The sequence below is a fragment of the Chanodichthys erythropterus genome, chromosome 16 (genome assembly GCF_024489055.1).
Source record: "Chanodichthys erythropterus isolate Z2021 chromosome 16, ASM2448905v1, whole genome shotgun sequence".
Lineage (NCBI taxonomy): Eukaryota > Metazoa > Chordata > Actinopteri > Cypriniformes > Xenocyprididae > Chanodichthys > Chanodichthys erythropterus.
In genome coordinates, this window is record NC_090236.1 from 31811637 (window position 1) to 31838923 (window position 27287).

The 27287-nt window shown below is 34.2% G+C and overlaps 1 protein-coding gene and 1 gene segment (V, D, J or C); both read right to left on the reverse strand.

Moving 5' to 3' along the window:
* Positions 1-534: 534 nt before the first annotated feature.
* LOC137003902 (T-cell receptor gamma chain C region C7.5-like) lies at positions 535-27041 on the reverse strand. The segment is given in 6 exon segments: positions 535-1224; positions 1537-1632; positions 1944-2270; positions 4951-5001; positions 26538-26837; positions 26954-27041. Coding segments are annotated over 6 exon segments (948 nt in total).
* LOC137003900 (uncharacterized) lies at positions 11324-19284 on the reverse strand. 2 transcript variants are annotated; one of them, XM_067364183.1, is made up of 10 exons: positions 18698-19284; positions 17146-17177; positions 14886-15066; positions 14686-14788; positions 14486-14567; positions 14236-14403; positions 13545-14152; positions 12963-13162; positions 12640-12799; positions 11324-11741 (listed from the first exon to the last, which is right to left on the reverse strand). In XM_067364183.1, the coding sequence occupies exons 6-10, from the start codon at positions 14271-14273 to the stop codon at positions 11590-11592; spliced, it is 1158 nt and encodes a 385-aa protein (XP_067220284.1). In that variant the 5' UTR covers positions 14274-14403; positions 14486-14567; positions 14686-14788; positions 14886-15066; positions 17146-17177; positions 18698-19284; the 3' UTR covers positions 11324-11589. The 2 variants fall into 2 exon arrangements, 1 of the variants encoding a protein (XP_067220284.1); XR_010892041.1 differs by lacking the exons at positions 11324-11741; positions 12640-12799; positions 12963-13162; positions 13545-14152 and having other exon boundaries at positions 14162-14403; positions 14886-17177.
* Positions 27042-27287: the final 246 nt, after the last annotated feature.

Sequence of the window (27287 nt, forward strand, 5' to 3'; positions counted from 1 at the left end):
TGTTAATTTCAACATTTACTAATACATTATTAAAATCATTAGTTAATGCACTGTGAGCTAACATGAACAAACAATGAACAACTGTATTTTCATTAACTAACGTTAACGAAGATTAGTAAATACAGTAACAAATGTATTGCTCATGGTTAGTTCATGTTAGTTAATATATTAACTAATGAACCTTATTGTAAAGTGTTACCAGTTTTACTGTTAATTAAATTGCGTAAATCTTAAAAAAGTTTTATTTTATTTTATCATATAGTCAGTTTTATTATTATTATTTTACTGTATTTTATTCAATTAAGTTTTGGCACATAATTAAATATGTATCTGCTACATATTGTATTGGTATTTGGATAAATATTCATATAATATTTCTAAAATAATGTCTAGGCAAACAACTTTTTTATATGATAATTTCATTTCATTTTTAAGATAAGATTTTTTTAAACTTTAATAATTTATTTCATTATTCATAAGCATAAAGTGCATTTGTAGAGAATTCATTTTAATATGAAATTAACATTTTTATTTATGAGCAAGAAGAAGAAATGTTTGTCAGATTTTATTTAACAAATTCAGAGAATGCCACAAAGACAAATACAAAACATTTAAAAATGTTGGTATATTATACACTTTTTAAAAAAAATCAAAATATTGCATTTCAAAGATGAAAAAATAAAATTTGTGCATAACTTTACAATAAGGTTCATTAGTTAAACATTAGTTAATGTATTAACTAACATGAACTAACCATGAGCAATACATTTGTTACTGTATTTACTAATCTTCGTTAACATTAGTTAATGCAAATCCAGTTGTTGCATTAACTAATGCTAACAAGATTTTAATAATGTATTATTAAAAGATTAATAAATGCTGTATCAGTGCAGTTCATTATTAGTTCATGTTTAACTAATGAACCTTATTGTAAAGTTTCACCCAGTTGTGCAAAGCTGATCTACAACAACTACATTTAAAAACAATACATTTAAGCAAAGTTAACATAGCTGCAGATAGCTGCTAAACATACTCTGTATGATAAATCTTTGTTTGCTTGATGTTTATCTTATGCATTTAGTCTCTAAGAGCTTTATTCTTTCTTTCCAAATTTTCTCTTTAATAGAAAGATAGAGATGGCACAAAAATATAGTCCATTCTTCATAAGCATGACACCATACGCGTAGACAAACAGGTACAGGCTGGGCACTTGCTCCGAATTGTCTGTAAAAAAAAACAAAAAACACATTTGAATGCTTTGATGAAACATTTACACGTCTATAATTTTTTTAATATACTATAGGGTGTCGAGGCATAACATGTCTGTGAACATTTTGTTTTTGATCAACATTAAGATCTTAGGTTAAAATTTATGTGCGTGTGTGTGTATATATATATATATATATATATATATATATATATATATATATATATATATAATTTAAATGTTGGCTTGGATTTTTAAACACAAAAATAATTAGTTTAAAATCCATCCTAATTTGCATTTCATTTATATAGTCATTTTTATTTATTCACCTGATATCTGGTTTTCATCGGTCTTCTCAGTGTCATCAGTGTCGGGTGGGCACGTTGGCTCCGGCTCATTCGATTTCTTTGCTGACTCTTTGTTATCTGAAATATAACAATACAGTGTATATTATACAATACAATACAGTGTATAGATACAGTACAGAGTTAATTAGAATTAAAAGTACATGATTTTTATTAATTTTCTATTCATTTTTTGTTATATTAATACAAATGAATAGAAAATGATGTACTTTTACTTTATTTTTGAAATAAAGGTTTTTTAAAAAAAAAGTTTTTGTATGATTTATAATCAAAGCTCATGATTCTATCTGCAACCTGTGTCAGTTGTCTTAAACTTTCTTTCTAAGGAGTCTGACACATGAATGTAGCAAATAGGAGTTTCTTCAAATTACCTTTCTTCAGTTCAATACCCTCATGATCCTTGCCTCCTTCATGCTTAACAATACATTTGTAGAGATTGTCTCTAGCCGTGTTTTCATCTACAATCACCATACTCGTCACGGAGGTGACTTTTGAATTTTCAGAATTACTCTGTTCCACAACATCATCATTCGATACATCCGTCCAATCTCCTGTATTGCTCTTCTTTTTCCAGGTGAATGTCACCAAGTCAGGAAACATTTTACTGGCCTGGCATAACATTGCCTGTTTGCCACTTGTTTTTCTTGATGGTAGGTATGCTGATACCGTCGGTGCAATGACCTTGTCCTTCCCTTGGTCTTAAGAGAAACACATGTTGAACATGACTTCAGTGATCAATAAGCAAATGAGATAAGAAACAAATAGAGGGTGACTTTAGAAAGTTTTCACTTGGAAATTACATCATTTTATGAGTTTGAAGAAATTCTGATTAAGTCTATTGCGAATATTTCTGAATGAAGCAAAACTTCTAGCCTGGTTTAGTTGATTAAGACCACTGTTTCTGATGATCTACACTATTTTAAAGGGATAGTTCACACAAAAAGAATCATTTTGTCATCATCGCCCTCATGCTGTTTCAAACCTGTATGACTTTATGAAAAAATCCTGCATTTTTTTGTAGAACACAAAATATATTTTGATATAAGAATGTTTCAGCAGTTTTTGTCCATACAATATAAGCATTTCAAAACAACGTTGAAAACCCTTTACTTTCATTATATGGACAAACAAACACTGATGAACATTTCTAAATATCTTCTTTTGTTTGAAGAAATTCGGACAGTTTCTTACCAGTTACTATCAGCCGTGTTCCTGTTCCAAACCTTTTGATAGCGTAGCCCACTCAGATTAAGTCTATTACAAATACTAATGAATAAAGTCAAACTAGCCTGGTTTAGTTTTATATCACTGTTCCTGATGATCTACACTATTTTAAAGGGATAGTTCACACAAAAAGAAACATTTTGTCATCATCGTCCTTATGCCGTTCAAAACCTGTATGACTTTATATATATATATATATATATATATATATATATATATATATATATATATATATATATATATATATATATATATATATATATATAAACCTGCATTTTTCTGTAGAACACAAAAATTTTATGGGTTCACCCAAAAATACTAATTTTGTCATAATCACCCTCATATCGTTCCAAACCTGTATGACTTTATATTTAAAAAAATGCATTTTTCTGTAGAACACAAAATATATTTTGAAGAATGTTTCAACAGTTTTTTTGTCCATACAATAAAAGTCAGTGCAGTTCAAAACAACATTGAAACCCTTTTCTTTCATTATATGGACAAACACTGATGAACATTTCTAAATAACTTCTTTTGTTTGAAGAAATTCAGACAGTTGCTAATAATGTATTAGTAAATGTTGACATTAACATTAACAAAGATTATAAATGCTGTATAAGTGCAGTTCATTTTTAGTTCATGTTAACTAACGCAGTTAACCAATGTTAACTAATGAACCTTATTGTAAAGTGTTACAAAAAATGCATTTTTCTGTAGAACACAAAATTTATTTTGAAGAATGTTTCAATAGATTTTGTCCAAATAATAAAAGTCAGTGCAGTTCAAAACAACATTGAAACCCTTTTCTTTCATTTTATGGACAAACACTGATGAACATTTCTAAATATCTTCTTTTGTTTGAAGAAATTCGGACAGTTTCTTACCAGTTACTATCAGCCGTGTTCCTGTTCCAAACCTTTTGATCAAGTAGTTGCCCACTCAGATTAAGTCTATTACAAATACTAATGAATAATACAAAACTTCTAGCCTGGTTTAGTTGATTAAGGCTACTGTTTCTGATGATCTACACTATTTTAATGTTATAGATCACCCAAAAATACTAATTTTGTCATCATCGCCCTTATGCCGTTCAAAACCTGTATGACTTTATTAAAAAATCCTGCATTTTTCTGTAGAACACAAAATATATTTTGAAGAATGTTTCAGCGGTTTTTGTCCATACAATAAAAGCCAGTGCAGTTCAAAACAACATTGAATCCCTTTACTTACATTGTATGAACAAACAAACACTGATGAACATTTCTAAATATCTTGTTTTGTTTGAAAAATTCTGACACTTTTTCTTACCAGTTACTATCAGCCGCGTTCCTGTTCCAAACCTTTTGATCCTATAGTTGCCCACTCAGATTAAGTCTATTACAAATACTTCTGAGTAATACAAAACTTTTAGCCTGGTTTAATTGATTAAGACCACTGTTTCTGATGATCTACACTATTTTAATGTTATAGATCACCCAAAAATACACATTTTGTCATCATCGCCCTCATGCCGTTCAAAACCTGTATGACTTTATATTAAAAATTGCATTTTTTTGTAGAACACAAAATATATTTTGAAGAATGTTTCAGCAGTTTTTGTCCATACAATAAAAGCCAGTGCAGTTCAAAACAACATTGAAACCCTTTACTTTCATTATATGGACAAACAAACACTGATGAACATTTCTAAATAACTTCTTTTGTTTGAAGAAATTCGGACAGTTTCTTACCAGTTACTATCAGCCGTGTTCCTGTTCCAAACCTTTTGATAGCGTAGCCCACTCAGATTAAGTCTATTACAAATACTAATGAATAAAGTAAAACTAGCCTGGTTTAGTTTTATATCACTGTTATATCACTGTTCCTGATGATCTACACTATTTTAAAGGGATAGTTCACACAAAAAGTATAATTTTGTCATCATCGCCCTCATGCCGTTCAAAACCTGTATGACTTTATTAAAAAATCCTGCATTTTTCTGTAGAACACAAAATATATTTTGAAGAAAGATTCAACAGTTTTTTGTCCATACAATAAAAGCCAGTGCAGTTCAAAACAACATTGAAACCCTTTTCTTTCATTACATGGACAAACACTGACACATATTTCTAAATATCTTCTTTTGTCTGAATAAATTCTGACACTTTTTCTTACCAGTTACTGTCAGCCGTGTTCCTGTTCCAAACCTTTTGATCCAGGCGCCCACTCAGATTAAGTCTATTACAAATACTAATGAATAATACTAAACTTGTAGCCTGGTTTAGTTGATGAAGACCACTGTTTCTGATGATCTACACTATTTTAATGGGATAGATCACCCAAAAATACACATTTTGTCATCATCGCTCTCCGTTTCAATCTTGTATGACTTTATATATTTTTTAAAAATATATTTTTCTGTGGAACACAAAATATATTTTGAAGAATGTTTCAGCAGTGTTTGTCCATACAATAAAAGCCAGTACAGTTCAAAACAACATTGAAACCCTTTACTTATATTGTATGGACAAATAAACACTGACACATGTTTAAAAATATCTTCTTTTGTGTTCCACAGAGGAAAGAAAGTCATGCCAGTTTATAATGATATGAAGGTGAGCAAATGATGACAACATTTTTATTTTTGAGTGAACTATCCCTTTAACAAAATTTCTCCTGTTTTATATAAACATAAACAAGCACTCAAGATGGAATTGCTGGAATCTCTAAAGAGTTATTCAGCTCTGAGTTGCCAGCTGAATTACAGAAATAATTAACTAACTTTAAAATGCTTAACACAGGTTTAGTAGACCATAATTATGTGAATTTTGTCTTACCTGTCACATATAGTCTTGTACCCGAACCGAAGACTTTCTTGTCTCCCACAGTCATTTACTCCTAAACAAAAAGACAGAGTTTGTGCAGAGGAGAATCTGCAGTTTCCTCATGTACATTGTTTAAGAATATCCCTGTATACTTTTTAAAATACTAAAAAAGAAAGTAAAAAGCTATATCAGTCATGTTTTTCATCACTGGAGTGCTAAAACTTAATTTACTTCTGTGGTGAATATATCCAGCAAGTGTTCTGTACAGTGTCATGTCACACTCTTACCAGTAGGGGCTGCAATAGTTTGTTTACAAGTCCTGCGACACGCTTTGAACACGCTTTAGGCCAGACAGACAGTGGAAACGGGATAATTGTCCAGGGCATGTGTCCAAAGAGGACCCTCTAAACGCTGAGTAAAATATTTAATATTAATGAATTAATTTAAGCAATGGGTCTGTTTCAACTAATCTCTGCAACTTTAATTCCTTGAATCCTAAAGCCTATTGATGTTTCTCACTGTTCAACATCACATTTGTCCTTCATCAGTCTAAACTTAATTCATAACCCATTTTAAACCCTCTTTCCTCGAATGCTGAGGATCAGCAAACACTCTTTGGGGTGAATTAATATATTAGGGCTGAAAGAAATGGATTGTTTCATTTTTTAGCAGATGGTTGTTAAATATTGTGGCTTGTGGTTTCAGATTAAAGAGAAACCCTGCTGAGTTTTTGTACAGGGTTTCAGTATTTATAACTACTGTGCCGCCTGACACCCAGCAAGCACAGTAATACATCGCTGAATGCTCTTTTTTTAGTTCAGATATTTTCAGAGCCAGATTTGACCCTTTCTTATTTACTTTAAACAATTCAAAACCAGGATCATTGTAAGTGCTTCCATCTGAGATTGATGAATACAGTATTCTTTTTAAGGTGTTTCCCTCTTTTAGTTGATACCAGTGAATGTAGCCACTGCAGTCTGAAGGATAATTACAGTCTATAACAACTGTCTTATCCACAGATTTGGTTGAGGAGATTTTCTGTTGCAACTTCACGTTTCCATCAACTACAAAAAAAATAGCATAACAGTATGTTACCCAAGGTAAGATAGCCAACATAAATGTTAAATTAATAAAGATTATCATATTAGCGTTTTATGGAATAAAAAATTATGGAATGATAAAAATGATTAAAATAAAAAACTTACCTATACATAAAAGGTTAATAAGAAACAAAAAGCGTAGCTGCATTTGAAGACTCATGATGGCAGGGAGTGTCTGGAGAGCTTCTGTCTTCATCCTGTGATGAGGGGAAATCATATGGGACGTTTATAAAATTAAGTTTCCGGCCCTCGTGCTAATCTGAGTTCGTTTTGTGGTTCATGATTCAGATGTGACAGATTCCACAGCTTCTACTCTGTCCTTCAGTATTACACTAATGTGTACTTATATGATTTTTCTCTGACAATACGATATTGTACAAAAATATTGGTAATGAATCTGATTGACACACAATGTGGTATTTTTTCTGGGAAAAGAAATGCAATGTTGATCCTTGAGCAGCTTAGACTGTGTATGTTTTTAGACATTTGTGAACTCTTATTTCTTTATGTGCAAAATATTACCACAGTTTCACCAGCAGGGGATGTATATTTTCAATGTCTAGACAGCAGTTAAAGTTTTTAATGTTGTTCATATGTCTATGTGGTGTTTTAAATATGCTTTAAGACAAACCATGTGCAAATTCATATGTCAACACCATTGCTGAGTGTTTTCTTCTTAAAACTGAAGTGAAATAAGAAAAAAGCAATATGACGGGTGTATGATGTTGCAATGATATTATGAACTATATGCCTTTCTCCACTGACTTTCTGAGTTGTTCAAAGCGTTTGCAAGGATATGATTGTTAGAAGGCAGCTGTCTGACTCGTGAATGTGAACATGGTTTGTGTAACATTAGCAACACATTATTAGCTGTTTGATAACGTAGTCAAGCAAAATGCTAATCATATTAATAACCATTATGTGTCCGAAGTTGTAAAAAGCGATACCATTGTGCAGCGTTTACCTCAGTAAGTTGACCAAGTGGATCTCTGAGCTTGTGTGAGTAAGTGGAGGCGGGGCTAATTTGCATATTAATTGATCCGCATATACTAAATGAGGCAAGGGTGTAGTTACATTCAAGCTAAAAAAAAAACATTTAAATATGTCATTTTGGTGATCAAAGATGAGTTTTAATGGATAAAATTATCGACTACATGAGGACTTTAATCGTTTCCACATTATAAGTTCACGTCTTTTGAAAAGGAAGTTTTATGCAACCGTCACCCACTTCCAGTTATTTAAGCTGTACAAAAACACTCAGTTATGCTGCTTGATATTGAAAACTGGCATTTGTTACATTGTTTTAATTTATTTTCAAAATCATAAGCACACTGGTTTGTAGCTTTGCCAGTTACTGCCATTTGATATTCTTCTAGTTATTTACTTATGAAAAGGAAGTCTTGCACATTAACAGAAAATAGATTAGGCCTACTTCCGCTTTCCAAAATAAGGTGTAAAGTATGAGGACATTTTTGCAAGCCCATCACCACGATGCCGAACAGAACGGCATCAATACCCATTTTCTCTATGAGGTTTTCATACCCAGGATCCGCTGATTTTGTCATTTTTTTGTCCAAAGGTCTTAATTATAATAAAAAACAAAAATATGACATCCAAAGTATGTCAGGTAGTACAACTAGATCTCTTTTATTGAATCCAAACATATTTTGCTACATATAAATGTATTTTAAAGATTTTGAAGTGTCAAAAGGTCATTCGGTTTAACCACCCAATACAGCCATTTCATTTGTGATTAAAATATCTTAAAATGAAATAAATGTATATATTTTATTTTCTGACATGATTTTCTAACATCATATATCAACATAGTACAAAATGATATTAAAATTATGAGTAGAATACTTTGCTTTGTTATGAGAAAGAATGTCCGGAAAAATGAATTTCATTGATGTCATTCGGAGTAACCAATAAAAAGGGACCATTTTGGATCAAGTCATGCAGTCAACATCATGTGACAGGAAGTGACATCATTCAGACACCTGCAAAGGACCACATGGTCGTGAAGCAAAGTAATTAGCTCTCTTTTAACTATTTGAAAAATTATTTCTGCCTTTGTTGCCCATTTATTTAAAAAGAATAAATAAATAAATAAATAAATAAAAAAAAAAATATATATATATATATATATATATATATATATATATATATATATATATATATATATATATATGCATTCCATTTCATTCAAGATATACATTTTAGTAGTTGATTGATTACTTGGGAATCAAACCCATAATTATGGTAATAATCATTATCCCCCTTGGGGGGGATAATGTTTTAAAATGTATATAAATATTAACTGATATTAACTATATATATATATATATATATATATATATATATATATATATATATATATATATATGCTTGCTAATTTACCCTTAGCAACCTTTAGCAATTTTTTTCAGGATGTTCTTAGGTTTTATTCTATGAAAGCATTAGATTATGTTGCAGCAGAAAGACAGAGGCAACATAAAAATACATCCTGCGCTTCATAAGAATGACAGAAACCCTGTTAATCTTTCAGGGTAATTTGGTTTTATTAGCAGCAGTAGCACCATGATCTAATGTTTGAACTAGTACAATTATGTTAATATAACATTCAGAGAAAGGTTTGAGAAAAGTTTTTGCACAGGGCTTCAGTTTTTATACTCACTGTGCTGCCTGAGATCCAGCAAGCACAGTAGTACATCGCTGAATGCTCTTTTTTCAGCTTGGTGATTTTCAAAGCAAAATGATTTGAAGCTTTCTTTTCTGATTTTATGGACTCAAATCCAGCATCATTTTTTGCAGATCCATCATTTATGTCAGCATACAGTATCCTCTTAAAGGGTTTTCCTTCTTTTTGCTGATACCAGTGGATGTAGTTCCAGCAGTCTGAAGGGAAGTGACAGTCTATAATGGCTAACTTTTCCTCTGCTTTGGTCAGTGAGATTTTCTGTTGCAGCTTAATGGCTCCATCCACTGCAAAAAGTGACAACTCACAAATTAAACTAACAAATCAAGCTAATATTTTTTGGTTAAAAAAACATTTATGGTTAGATAGAACAATGGTGATATAAAGATGATATGGCCACACATTAAACACTTACCTTTACATATTAGAAGAACAAACAATAAAAAGAATAATTGCAGCCGAGGACTCATGATGGCAGATTTAAGATACAGAGCTTCTGTCTTTTCTCTGGGATGATGGTAAAATGAATTTCTGAGCAAAAACAGGAAGTTGCAGTGCTATTTCCTGTGCTCATGAGTTTGTATTGAGGTTTTTGATCCTTTTAGGGCACAGTTTGTCAAATTAACCAAACTTATGAGCTATTCATGATTTAATGATATATGATGCTTTGAAAAATATGTTTGCAATTTTTTTGCAAAGTTGCGTACACGTGTTACTTAATACTTAGTTATGGTTGTTTTTTATGCTTTGTATAACTGTACAAAAAATATTTATTTGTTTGGGGTTTGTTCTTTCATTACTCTGCAGGCAGGACAGGACGATAATTTACTGTAAATTTGTCAGCAAAAAAATCTAATATATTTTTTCAGGATGTTCTCAAGTTTTATTCAGTGGAGGCATCTTATTCTGTTGCACAGAAAGACAGATACAACATAAATGGGAAGGGTTGTGGGTTTTTTTGTGTGGGGCTTCAGTTTTTATACTCACTGTGCTGCCTGAGATCCAGCAAGCACAGTAGTACATCGCTGAATGCTGTTTTTGCAGCTTCCCACATAGCAAAACTGGTTTGGCCCAGTGATGGGCCACACAACCCACTTTCACTTGGCCCAAATACAGCAGTGAATTACGGTACATGACTGGACCAGGTCAGGTTGCCAGAACCCGGGCCACATATGGCCCATGGCATAGCCATATCTCAGCCAAATGTATGACAATAGCTGGCCCTATTCTGGTACTATTCAGGACCAAACATTTGGTTCCACATGTCAGCCTCAACAAAACCTTAATCTAGCCACTTTATACACACCCTTGGCCCAAATGAAAAATGCCTGAACAACAACAGTATTTTGAAAAAATATTTATTGTTTCACATTTAAACAAAAGAAACAAAAAACAATGCTTGCATGTCAATGCCACTGTGAACACAACTCTTCAACATCTGATTCAGTTCATGAACAAGCAGCACTGTGTACATAATTCTTCAACATCTGATTCAGTTATTGAACAAGCAGCACTGTGTACACAATTCGTCAACATCTGATTCAGTTCATGAACAAGCAGCACTGTGAACACAATTCTTCAACATCTGATTCAGTTCATGAACAAGCAGCACTGTGTACACAATTCGTCAACATCTGATTCAGTTCATGAACAAGCAGCACTGTGAACACAATTCGTCAACATCTGATTCAGTTCATGAACAAGCAGCACTGTGAACACAATTCTTCAACATCTGATTCAGTTCATGAACAAGCAGCACTGTGTACACAATTCGTCAACATCTGATTCAGTTCATGAACAAGCAGCACTGTGTACACAATTCGTCAACATCTGATTCAGTTCATGAACAAGCAGCACTGTGAACACAATTCGTCAACATCTGATTCAGTTCATGAACAAGCAGCACTGTGTACACAATTCGTCAACATCTGATTCAGTTCATGAACAAGCAGCACTGTGAACACAATTCGTCAACATCTGATTCAGTTCATGAACAAGCAGCACTGTGTACACAATTCTTCAACATCTGATTCAGTTCATGAACAAGCAGCACTGTGTACACAATTCTTCAACATCTGATTCAGTTAATGAACAAGCAGCACTGTGTACACAACTCTTCAACTTATGATTCAGTTTATGAACAAGCGGCACTGGACACAACTCTTGAAAATCCAAACAAGTCACAGATCCGTTAACCTGTTGTACTCTCCTGACACTCTTTTCTCTTCATCCTCTCTCTCCTGCCACCATCCCTATCTGGGGCCAGATATAGCCATCTTTTGATGGTGGAATCAATGTCCTTTTCTGTGGCCGCAGACGTCAGACGGTTACGCCTCACAGCCGCTGAAACATACATGTAAACATGGTTTGAAATCAGCTCCTGTATCAAAAGCTAATGTGGCTATTGAATTTTAAAGGAGAAATACATTAAAACTGAACCCAGAACCTATTTACAGACATTCAGTTACATCTACACATAGAGAATGTAAATTAATGCAGATCAGTTTAGTAATGAGCTGGCACCATCATCCGACCAGGTTAAGTACAGATATACAATACAGATATACTTTTCAAAAAAATCTTGGCCTTAGTGCAATGCTATGATAGTTTCAATACCATTTGTTCAGCAGAAAATAATAAGGACAATATGAATCATGTGAACTAGTCATGTATGTCTACACTTTCGATTTAAACTGGTCTTTGCATGTATACACCAGAATGTCCCGGGTTCAGTTTTAGTGGAATTGTCAGTTACACTATGTTTTATGGTTTCCTTGTTACACAGTGTAATTGTTAATTTAAGAACAGTGTAATATAATTGAAGTACTTACTATAGTTAGCATTAGGGTTTGGTTTAAAGTTACTGCATGCAACTATTCATAAGTAACTGTTATTATTACTCTAAGTACATGTAACATGCAGCAAGGACACTGTAAAATAAAAAATAACACTTGTGTTTCCTCTCCTCTCCCCTGCTCACCACCTCTTATCTACCTCCTCCCTTCTCTGCATAACTTCATTTTGTCCCCTCCTCTCATCTTTTTCCCTCATCCCTCAATTTCTCCACTCTATCCTTTTCCTCTGCCCTTTTTTCTCCCTCCCTCTTTCCATCCCTTCTCTCACATTTCCTCATCTCGTTCTCCTCTCTTCCTCTACTCCCCTTGTAACCTTAATTATCAATTTAAATAAATTTAGATTTTTAAACACTTAAAGCACTCTTATGGCATAAAGTACAACTTACCAATCACAACATCCCTTAAACGTAAGCGCTGGAAACCAATTTTTCCATTTATTCCTCTCATGTTGATTTTTTGCGCCAAAGAGTTAGTAATCAGGCCCTGCATAATCCTCCAAATGCACTCGTGGACGTCCACCCCACCTTTGAGAGCCAGCGTGTTTACCTGAAATCACCATGAATTATTTTTTTAAGCAATGGTTTAATCAATTATAAATCTGTCCCCACATTTAACAGGGTAAGTGCCACCACAAATAGAGTGCATGTCTGTGGAAAACACTGAAGATAGTAACCTCAGTTTTAGGAAATGTGATGATTTGCCAACATACCAACTGTTTCTGGAGGTCAGGATTACTATGTAGTTGTTCCTCCATTTCCTGAAGAGAACTGACATCTTTAAGTGGCAACAAATTTCGATCCAGGACTGTCTCTGTCTCATCAGCCGATTTCATACTCTGCAGGGTCTTGAAGATGATTCGCAGTTGGTCCATCATCATTTCCTGTTTTGTTAATATATTACGCAGGAGGGCTAGGAAGAAAACAAGAAAGACAAATATAAGTTTTCAGTCACTTAATTAGGTAAACACTGACCATTTGCTTGTCCAAACCAAAACTGTATTCCAATGCAAGTCAAATTTGCAAGTTAACATGCCAAACGACTAAAATTGTGGATTAATCACCATTGGGACTATTCTTTATCATCACAAATTACAACATCTCAACAAAACATTCTTGAGATATGAATTTTTGGAAGTTGATGGCACAAACATACGTTCATCTAAGTTTTAACTTGTAGTCATTTTTTGTATAAGAAAGAGTGTAAAAAACAATATGAAGTACAAATAGTAATTTGCCAGAGGAAAAAAATTACGAAAAACAAACATAACTATAATAAATATTAATATACTCACATGTTTGCAAACTAGATGTCTGCTCCCTGGTCTGGTGTGGCTCAATATGCTTTGATGGGACTAGAGAAGGTGCAGCATGGCTTGGTCTATGGCTCTCAGAGCTGGCATGACTTGATCTACCAGTCTCAGTGCTGATGCTGCTTGATGTGTGGATCTCACTGCTGACATGCCTTAATGGACGAATCTCAGAACTGATGTGCCTCGATGTACAGCGCTCAGTGATAATGTGCCTGCTATGGTCTCTTGGGTTGTGCTCAGGACTGCTATGGCCTCTTGGGTAGAGGTCAGGAGTGCTGTGGCCTCTTGGGTTGTGCTCAGGACTGCTATGGCCTCTTGGGTAGAGGTCAGGAGTGCTGTCATCACTTGAGTAAAGCTCAGGAGTGCAGTAGCCTCTTCGATGGAGGTCAGGAGTGCTGTGGTCTTTTGGGTGGAGGTCAGCAGCACTGTGGCCTTTTGGGTGGACCTGAGGAGTGCTGTGGTCTTTTGGGTGGATGTCAGCAGTGCTGTGGTCTTTTGGGTGGAGCTTGGGGCTGTTTTGCTTTCCTGGGTCTAATGCAGGAGTGGTGTGCTGCCTACTGATCTTTGGAGCACTGGGCAATGAATACTTTCTGCTCAAATGTACAAAATATGTTAGTCCTTTATCTGCTGTGATAAAGTGTATAAAATTTTTAAAAATACTGAAGCTTCCTACCCTTTTCTTGACATTGTTCCTTCCAGGGTGCCTTCCATGTCATCATAGTGACATTCAGGAACACCGTGGCCTCTTTGGTGAAGCTTGGGGATGTTTTGCTTTACTGGTTCTAATGCAGGACTTTTGTGCTGTCTGACGATCTTTGGAGCATTGGGCAATGGATACTTTCTGCTTAGAAGTACAACAGATCTTAGCACTTTATCTGGTATGATAAAATACACTATAATTTAAAATAGCAGTAGGTTCTTACCCTTTTTTTGATTTTTTTTTCTTTCACAGTGCTTTCCATCTCATCATCATCATCCTCTCCGGGGAAAAAATTGTTTTTAGGTCTAAGAACATATATCATCATTTCAAGATATGCAATTATTAGTAAATGTTGTGCACCACCAATTAATAATAAAAAAACAAAAACAAAAAAAAAACAATGAAACACATTCTTCCCCCTACATTCTTCTTCTTTTAAATTTAATTGGTGAGTTCCCTCCATCACTTCCAATGTCAGTGTGATCAACAGCTTGAGGAAGTTTCCGTCTAGCTTCATTGTAGTCATCTGGGAAAGTAAAAAAAAAAAAAAAAAAAAAAAGCAATTTTAAGTAATACATAACACTAGTTCAGTTTGAAGAAAGAGGTGAATTAATGTAACTTACGTGATGTGTAAATAATTCTGGCCTTATGGGGCTTCCATTCATCTCCAGGACATTCTTGTAATTTTACAGCTTTTGCTACATCAGTTTTATTTGGAGGCCACATGCACTCTCCATTTTTCATCCAAATGGAAGGTACAACTTCAACCTCATTGGTGTTGTCAAAAACAACTATGTGAAACATCTAATGAGAAAAAATTGAAACCACAGTAACATACTCTTTAGCCAACTGAAATGCTAAAACAAAAGGGCTATTTGTCTCAATGCAATAGTGGAACAACAACAAATCGGTTTTGGAATGGTAGTCTCACATACTTCTGGGGCTTATTTCTAACCATGAAACATTTGATGTTAGTAGAGAGGTTGGAAACAACAAAAATTCCCAGCTCTCTTGAGTCAATAGGATATGTAAAGAAGTGTTCCACCTGTTTATATTCATTGGCCACAATGTACACTATTCCTTTATCCTCAACAATGTTCTGGACTAACAACAACTTTTTATCAATTTTGATGCAACAATCTCTCTCTTTGACCTTCACAACTACATCATCTGTAGCAAGCACTCTATATTGACGAACTTGTTGTGAGAAGCATTCTGGCACTGGCCCATCCATATGCTCATTTTCCAGTTTTTGAGTTGCCTCTTTAACATCAGAACTGTAGCTGTCATTTTCCATCTCTGATAATCTTCGTATCACCTGAGTCAAAGGATTAAGTGGACCTCGAACCAATTTTTTTAGTTTTCCTAAGAAATTTTCAAAGGGAAATGCTGATATAAGGTCTAAATTACCATGGACTTTGACATCATCACTGAGATGCACCAGACCATGAATATTGTATACCAAAAACTCCTCACCGTAAAGCAGGCCAAAGTGTTCAACGAATGACACCAAAAGAGTTTTAGCAAAGTCATTCAACTCCATACAATATTGTGGACTTGCCAAAATATACACGCCTACTGACAACAGCATGAAGTTGTCATAGATCTGAGGCTGCAGAATACCCCTCAGCACAACTGGACCAGTGTACAACAAGAATTGGCGTAGTTCTGTGGCTTTCCACCTACATCTTTCAGCCAGAACCCGTGGCCTTCGAGCAAACTCGCTTGGAATGTAATTTCTCAGTGCAAGAAGTCTATCTGAAACTATGGAAGCTTGACTAGATGAAATGCGACAGTACAAGGGACCAGTGGTGCTGATCCACAAGTCTAAGAGACGTCTCATTACACCCAGACAAACCAGGTGCATATAATCATATGGAAAACAAGTGACCATGTCGATGCCAACCTCTGTAAGAGGTGAGTGTTGGATGTGGTGTTCTTCATCTGTGGCTTGCCTAAAACTATCATCAGTTCTGCGCCTCGCATTAACCTCAGGAAATGTCATTCTATTCGATTTGCGGATACCTGTTTGGTGACACTTGTCACATCCATGATAAGCAGTGTGTGACTTCACACCTCTGATGAACGCTCGTGCTGGGGTGTCACACACAACAGAAACAACATTCAAAAAGAAAGTTTTCTGCTTGAACAGAAACCCATCTTTCAACACTTTTAGCTCTTGAACCAGATCATGAAGATACTCAGTCAAGGAATTTGGCTTAGAAGTACCACAAAACAGTCCAATCAAAATAGGTTTCTTGGTGTATCCTTGCAACAAACCAAGAATTGGCCAAAACTGTGTAGTTGTACTCTTGAAGATAGGTAATCCATCAAAATTTAATTGCAGTTTAAAAACATGTCTGTCTGGCACATTACGCCAAATGACATCTAGAATTTTCCGAATAGAATTCAGAATTCCACAATAATGGAACACACCACCTGCCACACTGCTAATTTTGTAGCTCGTTTTTGTTTTCAACAACGTTCGTCCATCCTTTGGCAGAGAGGGATGACAGATTTTGAGGATGCTGAGAAGCGCTGACAGAGCTATTAGAGATATTCCAAATTCAATTGCCCAGTCTGCCAGAGAACTCTGCAAACCACCATCCATCTCACTACACTGTTCTCCAAGATCAGGCAGATCCTCAACAGAAGCTGCACTCTTTTCATGTACTTCCTTATCCTCAGTGCCATCAACTAGATCATCATCACTTTCATCACCAATTTGCATGTCAGATTCCTCTGAATCATCAACATTAACACTTGTCTCATCATTCACAATTCTTTCCCCATCATGCTCGTTTTCCATTAGTTTACTGACTACCCTTAATGCCTTTCTTCGTGAATTGCCCCTATCATTGTACATCCAAGTCTTTTCCATACCGTGGCTTTACTCAGGTCTTTTGTTCTTCAACCTGAAACAACAAATAAAAGAAAATATTTCAAATTGTAAAATGAATCATATAAATTATTAATAATACAGAAAGCAAACACACACACACCAAACACAATCAAGAAAATCATAAATGAATTGGTGAAACTACAAGGTCCATGTACGTTTTGATAGTTGTTGGCACCTTTAATAGTTTTCTTCATTTGTTCCAAAAAAAATATTTTTTGATTGACAGGTTAAAAACATGAACCAAAAAAATCAAGCAGAAATATTTTTGTTTTTGTTGTTGTTGAACAAATGGAAAAATGAACAACGGTGTTGTTGTTTTCTTAATTTCTGCTTATTTCATTTCAAATTGAAAGACAAACTATCAAAACAAACACATAAACCCGTTTGCTCTCATTACATAATTTGTCAAACAACACCATTGTATTATTAAATCTATACAACTTGAATATTACAATCTGAACCCAGATAGCAAGCCATGATCGAAATAATGTTGATTCAATATTAATTTGTCAATGTTAACATCATTGAATCAATATCACTTTTGCACCCTCAATTAATGTTGAAATTTCAACAAAAAATAAATAAATAAATAAATAAATAAATGGTAATGGCATTGAATCAATGTTTCCACTTTCAGAAAATGAAACAACTACAACTGACTTAAAGCCACAGCCTGAAATCAACTGAAAATAAAAGAAGACAATAAATCTCTCAAGATAATTCTTTTTGAGAATTAACAGGTTTAGATGTTGATGTTTTATTGAAAATGTTTGGTCACCATTTTGGTGGTCAGTGGTTCTTTTAGTTGGGCAGTTTGACTCTGGGCTTTTTGTGTGAGTTTGTGCTCTTTGTAACAGTGTTTACTAAAACACACCATTTGTTGCAAAGAAACAAGAAACAATAAACTAGTATATAAGACAGTTTTCTGCCTCACAAAGCAGAGTATATTTCTAACCTTGTTCCTGACCAAAAGTGGTTAATTGTTATTGAAATATTTACCAATAATACTTTCTTGCCACTGATCATATTCAGATTTTTTTAAATAATGATGACCAATGTTGGTGACCAAACATTTTCAATAAAACATCAACATCTAAACCTGTTAATTCTCAAAAAGAATTATCTTGAGAGATTTATTGTCGTCTTTTATCTTCAGTTGATTTCAGGCTGTGGCTTGAAGTCAGTTGTAGTTGTGTTTCATTTTCTGAGAGTGCAAACATTTATTCAATGCCACTACCATTGACTTTTATTTGCTGAAATTTCAACATATTTTCAACATTAATTGAGGGTGCAAAAGTGATATTGATTCAATGATGTTAACGTTGACAAATTAACATTGATTCAACATTATTTTGATCATAGCTTGCTATCTGGGAATGTAATCGACGAACATTTAACATTAGTGAACTGATTACATTTTAATATAGGCCTAACAGCTACGATTATGCATTGTTCATACTTACTCTACAATCCAAAAAAAGTAACGTTAAACCAAATATAGGCTATAAAATATATTTTACAATATTCACTTACCAAACTTCGTTCGCTATGCTCGAGTCAATTGAGGAGTCCACGGCCGTTAGAGATGTGCAGCCTCAAGTGCATTCAGTGCCCGCCCAATTCTTCAATAACTCTGATTCCGGGAGTAATTTTTTTTTTTTTTGGTTAAAGCGTTCTAAAACGTTAACCAAACCAGCTAAATCGCAAGATTACACACTTTTAAATGAAGAAAAAAAAAAAATCCAAATCGAACAATAAAGGTACAAGATTGAGTCTGAGTGTGTCCTGACTGCAATGAGGTTAAAACGGCAAACCCATGAAGCATTGCGCTTTATGCGCGCTTTTCTAGATGCGACCTGATTGGTAGATTTTTTTTCTTGCTCCAATATGCCCAATAATACTAGGACATTTTCAGAAAGAAAACATATGTGTGAAATTGGCCTTGTTTGTGCATAAATTAAGATAATCAAACAATTAAATTTCTATCTGCTGCTAATTTAAAAAGCTTGCTTCCTTCTAACACTATTATACAGTATATAGGTACCATTAATATGTAGGTATATGTATATATATATATATATATATATATAAAGCAAATATTACACACAAACAAAATTATTACAAACACACACACATACATATATATATATATATATATATATATATATATATATATATATATATATATATATAGCTATATATACATACATATATATGCTTTGTGTACTGTGTTAGACTGTCTTAGTATTGCGCTTTTGTTGGTTTGCTTACGGTTTGTTGTCCTCTATTGTAAATCTCTTTGGATAAAAGAGTTTGCTGAATGATTAAATGTAGCCTAAATGTAATATAAATTTAAAGTTTATGGTGTCCCATAATTGATTAAACCTTGTTGATGGAGAGCAATAAACCCACGTTGTAAACAGGAATAGGGGAAACAGCTGTGTTCATGAAAATATTATCAATTATGAAATATCTGTGGGAAAAGTCTGGCCACACATATGTGGCCCACAGTTCTATATTTTACATGTGGCCCAAATAATACACTTAACAATTGGCCCATATCTTGTTTGCCGTCTTAAAGACGGTTCCATGTCCACCATAACCGGGCCATGTTCGGTTCACATGCCTCATGCCAGTGCCGACTGAATGCCAGCTGTGCCGGCTTCATGCCAAATCAGGGCCAGAAGTCTTTGCTACCTGGGTTGGTGATTTTCAAAGCAAAATGATTTGATGATTTCTTTTCTGATTTTATAGACTCAAAACCTGCATCATTTTTTGCAGATCCATCATTTATGTCAGCATACAGTATCCTCTTAAAGGGTTCTCCCTCTTTTTGCTGATACCAGTGGATGTAGTCCCAGCAGTTTGAAGGGAAGTGACAGTCTATAATGGCTAACTTGTCCTCTGCTTTGGTCAGTGAGATTTTCTGTTGGAGCTCACCGGCTCCATCCACTGCAAAAAGCAACAACACAACAATCACAAATCAAACTACCTTTTCATATATATATGGGGAATAGATCATAAGGTAATGTAATGATACACAATTATTTGAGCTAATATTTTCTGGTTTTAAAAGTTTAAATTTAAAGGTTTAAAGATGATATGAAGATGATATGGCCACACATTAAACACTTACCTTTACATGTAAGGAGAATAAACAGCAAAAAGAATAATTGCGGCTGAGGACTCATGATGGCAGATTTAATATACTGAGCTTCTGTCTTTTCTCTGGGATGATGGTGGAATTTATTTATATGAACAAAACACAGGAAATTGCAGTGCTATTGAGTTTCCTGTCCTCATGCTAATCTGAGTTTAAATGAGGTTTTAGATACAGGTTCACACTATGTTTGGATCTTTCTCTTTTGGATTAAAGTCAGTCAGTTTGACCCTTTTTATGAAAAGGCACAGTTAATTCAAGTCAAATAAGGCTATTCATAAATATATTCATGATTTAATGATATGATATTTTAACTTGAAAAATGTGTTTTATTTTTTTATTTTTTGCAAAGTTGTGTATACTCCTGTTACTTGATAGTTTGATAACTTGACATTTTTAGGATCATTCATTTTATAATTTTTTTATTATTATTTTATTAAAAAAAATTTTTTGGGGGGGGATAATGTTTTAAAATGTATATAAATATTAACTGATATTAACTATATATATATATATATGCTTGCTAATTTACTGTAAATTTGTCAGCAATTTTTTTCAGGATGTTCTTAGGTTTTATTCTATGAAAGCATTAGATTATGTTGCAGCAGAAAGACAGAGGCAACATAAAAATACATCCTGCGCTTCATAAGAATGACAGAAACCCTGTTAATCTTTCAGGGTAATTCTTTAGAATGTCATGATAGTATTTATATCAACATCAGAGGAAGGGTTGTGGGTTTTTTTGTGTGGGGCTTCAGTTTTTATACTCACTGTGCTGCCTGAGATCCAGCAAGCACAGTAGTACATCGCTGAATGCTCTTTTTTCAGCTTGGTGATTTTCAAAGCAAAATGATTTGATGATTTCTTTTCTGATTTTATGGACTCAAATCCAGCATCATTTTTTGCAGTTCCATCATTTATGTCAGCATACAGTATCCTCTTAAAGGGTTTTCCTTCTTTTTGCTGATACCAGTGGATGTAGTACAAGCAGTTTGAAGGGAAGTGACAGTCTATAATGGCTAACTTTTCCTCTGCTTTGGTCAGTGAGATTTTCTGTTGCAGCTTAATGGCTCCATCCACTGCAAAAAGTAACTCACTAATCAAACTATAGAATATTTGGTTAGATCATAATATTTTCTTCTTCTTCTTTTATATATATATATATATATATATATATATATATATATATATATATATATATATATATATATATATATATATAACATTTTTTCTTTAAAAACTAGTTTTATAATACAGATTCAATTATATTGACAAGCAATAATAGACTCACCTTTGCATATGAACTGAATAAGCAGGAAAAAGGAAAGCGTCAAAAGAGCAGTCATAGTAGCAGAGAAAGCCTTATTCATTGTTTGCTCTGTGATGAAGGAGGAATATATTTTAGTCAGCAACAAACAGGAAGTGGCATTGCTACTGAGTTTCCAGTCCTCGTGCTAATTGCTAATCGAGACATGCCCCATTCTGAGCTTAACCCAAGAGAAAGCTTGTTCCTGTCCAATGATTTTGGGATATCATTGATGGACTTCCTCATTTCCACCACTTTAGAACACTCTCAGAAAAACATTGTAAAAATTGTACCTTTAAAGGTACGATGGCTTGTCACTGGGGCTGTACCCTTAAATCACTACCCCTTTTTCCCACTAAAACAATGTTATTCAAATGGCGGACCACGGCTAAAAAAATAGTGCCACACCACAAGCACTCAGGGTTTATAAAAGCAATTAGCCCCACACTGTAAAAAATCTTGCCTTGGTTTTACTCAAAAAAATTGAGGCAACTATTTGCATCAGACTTCTAAGTATTTTGAACTCATCTAATTTGTGTTTGACCACTTGGCTTTTACATGTCTTCAACATGCACCTATGAGTCATTTCTACTCAATTTTTCTTATAATAATAATGCAAAGAAATTGAGTAACAACAACATAGTTATACTAAATATACACTATGTTAATTCCAAACATCACTATTATGGCTTCACTTAGACACACGTAAGATTTACGTCACATAAAGAACAGTATGTTGTCAATGTAAGACGCATAGCAACGTTACTACTATCAATTACTGATTAAGTATTCGTTTTACATGCCATTCTACTCTAATCTGTAGTCAATTTAACGTCAGGCTCCACTTGTCACCACGACGGTAACCCCCAAAACTCCCAACAAGACAAAAACCTTTCTAAATCCCACCTTAATAGAACATTAAACAATAATAACAAGACTTCTACTTATTTATCTTGCTTATAAACACGTGAAGATAAACAAAATAAACATTTTCTCTTCGAATTAAATCTGATGCAAAGCATTCTGGGAACTAGATATCCCCCAGTAAGTAGATTATACACAATAAAATTAAGTAAATGTTCATTTAGGCCTATTGAAAAAGCAGCAAACATCCTCGTTTAGACTGAGTGATTCCATATCAGTAGTAAAACAAAACAAAAATCCACGACTTTCCAAACAATTAAATAAATAAAGACAAGATTACAGCAATGCGAGGAGCATTTCAACGCGTCAAAAGCAAGGTAAACAATATGCGGTGCAGCGCGATGAGACGGTAAACAGATGCCCTGTACCTGAGGTAATGCACGCGATTGCGAAGCTTCCAGGTCGGGATTTGTAAAGTTTCCATTGATGCGTCGCAGTGTATAGACCGATGTCTACGGACCGTAAGCTGCGCGGTGCGGCGCGAAACAACGGTCACGGCTGTTGTTGACAACACTGTAAAAAAAATGCCTTAAAATATGAAATATGTGAAAAATTGCTAGATTTATGTTGCAATATTAAAAAAAAAAAAAAAAAACCGTCGTCAGCATGTGAAAAGGGTCCATTGCATCTGCCAAATCCAGCAGTAAATATTTAAATAAATGTTACTTAAATAGTATGTTGGAAATGCACGTGTTTACAAAACCTTGTCTAGATTACTCAAGATAAGACGTGCAATATATAATTATACTAAATAAGTTTTTGCTACAAATCCAAATTAAGTGAGCTACTCAAGTTATCCAAGTAAATTAACAAATATTTATTTTGTAAAAAAAAAAATTGGTTTACAGTAAATTTATATTCAATTCAATTCAATTCACATTTATTTGTATAGGGCTTTTCACAATACATATTGTTTCAAAGCAGCTTTACAGAGAATGCATGTTAAAATTACAATATTAGAAGAATGCAGTTAGCAAATAATGTAATAATTTGTGCAATTACTGTAATTTACAACACTGTTAGCATTTAATTTTAAGGTAGAAGCAATGAGCTCCTGGAAAAATGAAATACATCAACAATAATTAGGATATATAGAAATTTGGGAATGTGCATGTTTCATCTTCTGAGCTCTTCGCAGGGGTTGGCGCCATCTCTTCATAAGTGTTGGTCATCTGAGGTCTTCTTAAGAGGCTATATAACAGCTAAGGGGTGTTGTTAGGCCTAAAACCCCTTTAGCTATTATAAATTCACTGTAAACCATGGCCTCACACGGCTTATTACTTTTATAAAACGGTTACCACACAATACAAATATTAAAGCCAAAAAAATATATAGAAATGCAACTTTCATGAAGTAAAATCATTAAAGGCCTTCCTTCCTCTGGAAAAATAGTCCCTGACCGTGAATAGCAACAGAAATTACATTATTACGCCATTAGATGGCAGCAAAGATTGTCTTTATGAGCGAGTCACTCAGTTGCAAAGACTTTTATATTGAAACTCATTGTGAACACGGAACAAGACGCAAATGACGAATGCTTCGACTAGTGCTGTCAGTGTCAGCAGGGCACGGGGAAATCCATTAAATGTTAAAAGGACAAGTTCGCAGCGGACATTCAAACAGATTTTTCAGGACTGACCTGAAGGAAAATGCTAAAAAAAAATCACTCAATATCTCTCTCTCTTCTACATAATGCAGTAAGCTTCAATGAACAAAATCCTTCGCCAGGAGTTTGATTGACAGGCGATCTAACCAATCATAATTTTGACAATTTGTCCAACAAAGCAGTCAGGGGAGTTAGCAGATTAACATAGATGGACTTGCACTTGAAAAATTGTGTGTATTGACGTCTTTCTGCGATTGAAACAACATTTATTTATTTATTTGATGCTATAAGAGATGATCGGTTCACAAGCCGTTTGGACTGAGGCGCTACAGTGATCTGTCACGAATGGTATTTATTGTTAAAATATATTTAAAAATGACAAAATTTGAAATTTGAGAATTTGTTTCATATCAAAAGTAACCTGTCTTGTCTGTCAACGTGTTGTCAGTGTCCTCTTTGCTCTACAATGTATGTAAACATGATGTGTGGCGAGAGATCGGCATGGCTTGTCGGACACAGCAACAGTAACGAAAGGGGGCGGTTCTTTGCGAACAGTCAACAAACATATGTTTACGTTGCTAAGACAGACGCAGCAACATACACTCTCAGTGGCGCAGCGATACTTATGCAAATCGGTCAGCTGTATGTTTTCAGGAATTTCTAATGCGGCTCAACCAATCAGAATCAAGGGCCCGAACTATCAGTTTTATAAACAATTATTTTATCTGTCATCCAGATGACTCTGACTGAAAAATTCTATTAACCCAGGTTTGAGACAAGTTAATGTGTGGCGTCTTTAGATGTTTTTATACATTTAGTATTAGGCTATTAATCAGCATATAAAGGGCATTTCATAATAAACAATGTTATAATTTGGAAAATTAATTAGAGATGGCTAGAGAAGACAAATTATTTTTTTTAAATGACTAGTTTTGTTTTGTCCTCATGTTTTAGTAGTTTATTGCTTTGAGCAAAATATAAAAATGGTCCATACTTTTCTTCAGAGGTAACCCCTGTTTACCCAGTATGTTTTCTCAGTACCAAGGCCTTCTATGTGCCATTCACGTGGGTGTCTAAATGTAAAATAAATAATAAATAAAAAATCCTGTTAAAACATCTAATCTAACTTTTTTTATAGGCCTATTCATTTCCAGTTTGGAGAAATATTTGCTTTTGTTTGGTAAAAAATTCTAAGACATCACTGCCTTGAGTCTATGGGCCAAAGATTCGCATATTTGATGACTATTTTGAGTGTTTAGGATCGGATCTCTTGGAACATTAATTGAATACCCCTGCCCTAAAAGGTGCATTAGAGTAGCAATACATATAATTCCTTCATATTATTCCCTTATTCCTCGGCTGGGATCATGTAGAGCCCTTTGACGCTGCACTGAAACTGCTATTTGGACCTTCAACCCGTTGTACCCCATTGAAGTCCACTATATGGAGAAGAATCCAGGAGTGTTTTCCTCAAAAACCTTAATTTTTGAAAGAAAAGAAAGACATGAACATCTTGGATGACATGGGGGTGAGTAAATTATCAGGAAATTTTAATTCAGAAAAGATCTAATCCTGAACCTACAAAGTTGACAAGCTGTTGTATTAAAGGTATCATTTTTGCAATTCTTTTATGAGTGAATGTTGAGCATGTCCAGTGGTCTGCAATTAACATGATATCTGATATGTTTGGATTGCCTCAGCACCAAGAGAAAAGAAACAGAGCATGAAGTAGTAGTTCCAGTAGCTATATTTCACTGTGTGGTTAAAGTCTTTGAACTTGCATTATGTTCATATCCTAAAGTAAATTTGCGACACAAAGTGACATTAAAGATAACCAAACCTTTCTGCCTATTGATAGTCTACCATCCTCAGATCTCAGAAGTGTTGCATAATCTCATCTAACCTCAGTCTTAGGGAATTTTTTTGCTTGTTTATTTCCATATACTTCATTGTATTTTTCCTTAAAACCTAATCAAAGCAATAAAATAATAGAAGACTTCAAAACATAGTGACTGCACTGTTGACATGCGTATGAGTGGTCCATGTTTTATTGCGTTCAATGAATTGAAGCTCAGCACTGAATTGCGTGCTGTTCATGGATTCCCTCTACATTAGATATGAAGTTGTTCCACAGCATCTCTTAATATTGTAGCACTGAGAAGGCCTGCATGAGGCATTTTCACTATATTTCATAACCATCATCCTAACTCTCTGCCGTTGTTTTTATCTGCAAACATATTCGCTACACCAAACCGCACTATTTTGCCGTTCTCTTCAGAGAGTTTGTGGTTTGTAACTGTTAGATTTTGTCATTGTTCCTGTGGTGGAATAACAGTCTCTCATGGTTTATGTCACGGATGTCAAAGCTTTCTCTCACTGTGGCTGCTCTCCCAGCATGCACAGTAATAAGTGCCAGCATGATCCTCCTTTATTTCTTTGAGTTTTATGCCATATGAATTTCCAGTTTTTTCAGAGGCATATTCTTTTGCTTCACTTGTAATAACCCCAGAATGACTGATGTAGAGTATTCTTTTAAATGTTCCACCGACTTTCTTATGGTACCAGTGAACATAGTTATCAGAGCTCAAGCCGGTGACCTCACATCTGAAGGACACAGTTTTACCCTTTAACTTTATCAAAACCTTTTGAGGTTGATTTAAACTCAAACCTTCCACTCCTGCGATGAAATAAAATGTAAATCAGTTATTTTAAATAAGTTTTCACATTTATGTTTTATTAACATATTAATCTATTTTATTTGACCTATTTAACCCCTTTTTAAAGTGTACTTACCATGGATCATTATGAGAACAACAGCGCACAAGTTTATGAGCATCGTTCATTTGGTTATGTGAGGCGATGTATGGCTCATAAAGTTTCCTCTACACTTCTTTAGATTATTTTGCCAAAATCTTTGCAGAAAATTGTTCAGTGACATCATTTCCTGAGGTGGAGCTATGATAAATGTCAGCGCTGTTGTGATGTGATTTGTTCTTGTACAGCAATCAGAATAAAAAATATTTTAAAAGCTGATACATTTGACTGATGTATTTGATATAGCATCGAGATTCTCTTTAATTTATCAGAAGTAATTTATAGTAACTTTAATAGAGCCTTAAAGCTGAAA